Here is a 6,072-nt window from a genome sequence, read left to right as displayed (position 1 = left end):
TGGGGTACAGAGATGAGGTAGTCATTTAAAAATCATGTTAAACACAAGCATTGCACACAGAGTGAATCCATGCAACTCATGTGACTAGTTAAGGAAATCTTTACTCCTGAACTCATTTAGGCTTGACATGGAAAAGGTGTTGAATACATATTGACTTTCAGCTTTTCATTTTTATGTCTAAAAACATAATTCCACATTGTGTGTAGAACAGTGAACATCTCAATAGAATCCATTTTAATGAGATGTTAAATGTTGGACCAATAAGACCAAAATATTTCATGGACATTGAATGTAAAGGTTTTTATTGCAGGGCAATTAATAAACAACCTGAAATTCAGTCTCAATTGTTTCTTCGATTTAACACTCAACATAAAAACTGAAATAATTACTTCTAAATAGATATAAACTGAAAATAGATATTATTATTCTGGGAACTGCACAAAAGAGGAAGATAAACAGTGACTAGTAGATTTTAACACCATTCTGACATCATGTAGACTTACTTCACCAACTTCCTGTCTTGTATCAGACCACTGTCTCTCCAACTAACTGTGTCTTCTCTCCTCAGTCATCATTGACTTTATATGGTCTTAAACTGCCTTCAGTGAGCTAGTTGAACTCAGCAGTTCCTCTATACTGGAACCCATTAAACAGATGCTCTGTGAACTCAACACTCAAAATAAATGGTCTAAAATAAAGAGTAGCCTGCATCATCATATCAACACTATAGTAACAGTTAAACACTTTTCACCCCAGAAAATTCTACAAATATGCAGATAATTAAAGAGCACACAATTATAAATGTAACAAAAGTACCAATAGAAACTAATACACAATGACAATACTCTACATAAAAACACTTGATACCCAATTGCAAAATACTTAGCATCCAACTGTTTTATTCACTTGTGCATAAAGCCCATCTAGGTTGTTAAGAGGTGGTTCCTGGGCCCCTCTCCCAGTCACGTTGACTTCAGCGTACTCACTCTCCTGTCCCTGCATCCTGTCCTGGGCTGCAGCTGGGGTCTCTTTGGTCTGTAGTTTGGAGAAGTCTATGTCACCGTAGTGGATCTCTTCAGGCTGGTCTTCTGCAGGTTCCTCTGGATCCTCTCCGGCTGTGGCCTGGTTAGTACACACTGTCCCAACCGGGGAGTTCTGTGGAGAGAACACAGAGAGAGGAACAGGTGTAAAGCTCTAAGCTCAGTAATGTGTAAAACTCTAAGGTCAGCAGGTTACACAACACACACTGAGGGGATGTCAATGAAAATGTCAATTCAACTGACAGGTGTAAAGACAGTAAACACTGTCAAAGTCCAACAGCCATTCGGTTATCATTCCATGTCATTACAGGATGTGGCATTGCTTTCGATGTGGTCATCTCCCCCTAAACTTGCTCTGAAACTATGTTAATATAATGGCTTTAAATAGTTTCAGCATTAATTCAGTACTTCCTTAGATACACTTTGTAGGTGGGTTTGTAAGTTGAGCCTTATTCCCACCTGTCCCTGTGGACTGTCTGTCCTTTCAAGTCCATCGTGGAGCCTCGAGTTTCTCCTCCTGGAAGACATTTAGAAAGGTATTCTGAATGCACTGAGAGGGTTTTCATATGCTAAAGCACAAACACAGCAGAAATAAAATTGCTTTGCGTTGATGCCAGGAATAGTTCTTACCATACAAAAAGACTGATCAGGCTGATAAGCAAAATGGCCCCCAGAGTTCCTGCTGCAACCCCAAACACCATTGGCTCTTTTTGCCCTAAAAATACAGCACATATTATGGTAAATTCTCACAAAAAGATCTCTCAAGTACACTACATAACCAAAAGTATGTGGACACCTGCTCGTCAAACATCTCATTCCAAAATCATGGCCATTAATATGGAATATAGAATGTCATTGTATGCTGTAGCCTTAAGAATTCCCTTCACTGGAACTAAGGGGCCTAGCCCAAACCATGAAAAACAGCCACAGACCATTATTCCTCATCCACCAAACTTTACAGTTGGCACTATGCTTTGGTGCAGGTAGTGTTCACCTCGTATCCGTCAAAACCCAGATTCGTCCGCCGGACTGCCAGATGGTGAATCGTACATTCAACACGCCAGAGAACGGATTTCCACTTCTCCAGAGTCCAATGGCAGTGAGCTTTACTCCACTGCAGCTGATTCTTGGTACTGCACATAGTGATCTTAGGCTTGTGTGCGGCTGTTCTGCCATGGAAACCCATTTCATGAAGCCCTCATCAAACAGTTCTGGTGCTGCCATTGCTTCCAAAGGCAGTTTGGAACTCGGTAGTGAATGTTGCCATCCTACTGCCAATGTTTGTCTACGGAGATTGCATAGCTGTGTGCTCGATTTTAAACACCTGTCAGCAACATGTGAGGCTTTAATAACTGAATTCACACATTTGAAGGGGTGTCCACATACTTTTGAATATATATTTTATATCTAACCTACGATTGTGCCCTACGTTCCCATTTTACCTTTTATAGCCAGCTGCACTTCATTCGACTTCCCACAGCCGTGACTATTTCTTGCTTCACAGTAGTACAGTTCTCCATTACCAGGTGTCACATTGAGGGTGTAACTCTGTCCAGATGCTACCTGTGTTCGTTTACCCTCACTGATCTGGAACCAGGTGAAGTTTGTCACAGGAGGGTTGGCTATACTGCTGCAGGTCAGATTAACACAGCTGCCCACTAATACTGGATGAGCTGGACTGATGGAGGCCAAGGTTTCCTTAGGAGAGACTGAGGGAGAGGGGTTCATTTAGAATGTATCTGGATATGGTATATTGAAAAGTCTCATCAAAACCACTATTACAATCATCAGTGAAAACATGATAGAATGATCTATTCTACAGGAACCGGTGACTAAATCTTACATGAAACGTTAAGCATCATGTTATGTTCAGCTCTCTTGTTGCTTGTCCCTACTGGGTAGACTGCAGTACAAGTGATGTTCTTCTCATGATGAAGGTATGATGGAGTGAAGGTCACCGTGGAGAGAACTGAATTGGTTCGGTCTGAATTCTCCTGCAGTTGGTTCTCAGGTGTGAACTGTGTTGGGAGAGTCCATGTCACCTCGGGGGGGTGTTCTGGACAGGGAGCGACAGCAGAGCAGTTCAAGCTGACAGGGTTCCCGTCCTTCACCTCACCTGAGACAGTAATGATGGGACTGGAAGGAAAATCTGTAATACATTGTAGATAAATATATTTTACACTAACAGTTAAACTGTCCACTTGTTCTACTCTTATGATGCAAGGAATCTAAACTGGAAAAAATTGTTGGTAAACAGTTCAATTGTCTCTTACCACTGACAACTATATGAACAGACTTTTCAGTGTCTGTTGCAAGGAATGGTCCATTCTCAATCCTGAGGTAGTATTTATCAGAGTAACTGGTGGTTACATTGAAGAAGACTGTGGTGCAGTTCTTCTGGGACATGTTTCCAGTTATCTCCCCTTGATATCTGTTGACCATATTACTACTGTTAAATATCACTCTGTCCGGACACTCACGAAAGTTTGGGTTTTCTTTAATCCACACTCCAGAGGTTAGTATTGCGCTGTTAAATGTATCCTTATGTTGGTCAGGAATATCAAATGAACATGGGATTTGCACACAGGAGCCAGTCAGTACATCCAGTCCATCTGGCATTGTGGCATTCAAATCTCGTCGACCAAAACAGGCCAAAACACCTGCAACATAATGGACAACATCAGGGAGGTTCTGATATATTTTCAGTTCAGTCCAATGATATGTATTAACCCTAGATGACTGACAGGGGCCTCTGTTTGGAGGCAACTGCACAGCCATCTTGTTACTCCTCCTCCAGTGTAAAACAAATGTTGGAAGATATAGAAATGCATTTATTAATGTCTACATTTGTTTTTGACAAGTATATTATATTACAGACACCTTAATACAGACTTTTAAATTATATTATGTGACCTGCAACACTTCCTTCAACAGAGAGACCCTACCCTTGTTCCAGCCAATGATCGCATCTTGCATCTCACTGAACTGGTATTATCCAATAACTACTTCATCTTTGAGTCAGACTTTTTCCTTTCATTTCGGGATGTAGCCATGGCCTCTCCCCCTTTGCCCATAACTATGTGAACCTGTATGTGGAACAATTTGAGGAAGCACTCATCTACAAAACAAAGACACACTCCCTACTTTCTATATTCCTCCTATGGAAGAGATACATAGATGATGTCTTTGTGCTCTGGGAAGGAAGTCAGCAGGAACTAAATGAATTCCAAACTCTGCTAAACAAGAGCTCTGAATTACTCAAATTCACTGTTCACTGTTGAGAGAAAAATAAACTACCTGGACTTATGGATCATCAAAGAGAATGATGCATTACATACAGACTTGTATACAAAGCCAACAGACCGCAAAACCCTCCTATGTGCGGATAGTATGCATCCCCTTCCCCTCAGGAATGGTCTACCATATAGCCAGAAATTCAGGGTTAAACTAATCTGTGGCCAACATTCAGATTTTGACAACAAAGAAAATGACAAATCAATTCAAAATCAGAGGCTACATGGAAAAAAGTATTGATTCTGCAGTGATGAAAATATCTCAAAAACCAAGAGAGCACTTGCTAAATACTAAACCAAAGAATAAAAACAACACAACTGTCTTTTGCACTAAGTACACCAAATGTTCAGAGAAAATGAAAGCAATCCCGAAAAAGCACTGAGATATTCTACAATCAGATGAAAAAATGGTACACCTCTTCAAGGAACCCTCACTGGTGGTCTATAAGCGTGGTCGCAATATTGAGGATAGTTTAGTGAGATCTGACCTGCCCCCTGAACCCACTCAGACACTCTTGACACCCATTCCAAATGGGATCTACAAACGTGGCTCATGCTCACAGTGCAATAGCACTACAAAAACATCCTTCTTCAGACACCCACATAGAGGTGGAAACATCCCTGTTAGGGGGATCATCTCTTGCAAGACAAATATGGGTAAGCCAACGCATTACAAACAAAAAACAATTAAAACAATACATAGCTGTAAGAACACTGAGTATCTCGTAGCAGCTCACTTTGTTGAAGCTAACCATCCCATCTCCTCCCTCAAATACACAGGTATTGAGCATGTTGCTCTACCAAGGAGAGGAGGTAACATGGAGATCCTACTACAACAGAGGGAGGCCTACTGGATTTCCTATTTAAAACATTGACCAATAGTGGTCAGAATATTGACTTTGATCTCAGGCCCTTCTTATGAACAATTATTTTTATTAAGAAGTCTTATAAATGATTATATTCTTTCTACAGTTTCTCATGGTACAACCAATATGTTCCCCCTGTTGATGATGCTTATTATGCATTATGGATGAACCAAAAGATTACAATTTTATAACATTTAATGAAATTGGAAACAATTAAATATAAGTGAAATTAAATGAAAGAATAATGTATGTTGATGCTAATCTGGTTTTAGCCCGGTATGGTGACAGGGACAGTGGTGGAAGCTATTCTGTTAGCCGCATACTGACCTCGGTTTCACATGAACATACAGTGAAACTAAACAGTATTTACCCCCTTTCTGGTAACATTCTGTATCAAAAATCTGTAATAACTTTTTCACAGCTGTTTGAATCCAGACTATTAAAATACACTAATCAGGGATTAACTGTACAATTTTCTACACAATTAAAAAGCTGGAATATAGCACATCCCATAAAATATGTCTTGTGGTTATTCCTTTATGTCTGATTCATAACTAGTTGTTGTTGTGTGGAAGACTCACCTGACATAAAGAGGCCAATGAGAAAAAACATGTTCTCAGGACAAGCCATGTGAGAACTCACACACTACTGATCACCTGAAACAGTACAAACATACACTTACTGGTGGAGTAACTTAACTCACACAACACATTAAACCATCCCCATATCAAATACACGATGTCCTTCAGTTGTAAAGCTAATACATGAACGAACAGCAGTACATCAGAACATATTGAATCTCATTACTCAGAATTAATTTCCTTTAATTTATTTTGAACATTAAAATTAACAGAAGATATAGTGAAGAAGTCG

At 39.9% G+C, this 6,072-nt stretch overlaps 1 protein-coding gene across 1 annotated transcript; it reads right to left on the bottom strand.

Annotated features, from left to right (window-relative positions):
• Positions 1–394: 394 nt before the first annotated feature.
• Positions 395–5,829, bottom strand: LOC139420163 (sialic acid-binding Ig-like lectin 13). The gene is made up of 7 exons (XM_071169946.1): positions 5,781–5,829; positions 3,314–3,700; positions 2,884–3,189; positions 2,483–2,749; positions 1,671–1,755; positions 1,500–1,557; positions 395–1,155 (listed from the first exon to the last, which is right to left on the bottom strand). Exons 1-7 carry the CDS (start codon positions 5,827–5,829, stop codon positions 883–885), a joined length of 1,425 nt encoding a protein of 474 aa, XP_071026047.1. The 3' UTR covers positions 395–882.
• Positions 5,830–6,072: the final 243 nt, after the last annotated feature.

The sequence above is a fragment of the Oncorhynchus clarkii genome, chromosome 11 (assembly GCF_045791955.1).
Source record: "Oncorhynchus clarkii lewisi isolate Uvic-CL-2024 chromosome 11, UVic_Ocla_1.0, whole genome shotgun sequence".
NCBI classification, from domain to species: domain Eukaryota; kingdom Metazoa; phylum Chordata; class Actinopteri; order Salmoniformes; family Salmonidae; genus Oncorhynchus; species Oncorhynchus clarkii.
Note: the sequence above shows the minus strand (reverse complement) of the source record. Positions and strands in the feature narration are given on the sequence as shown.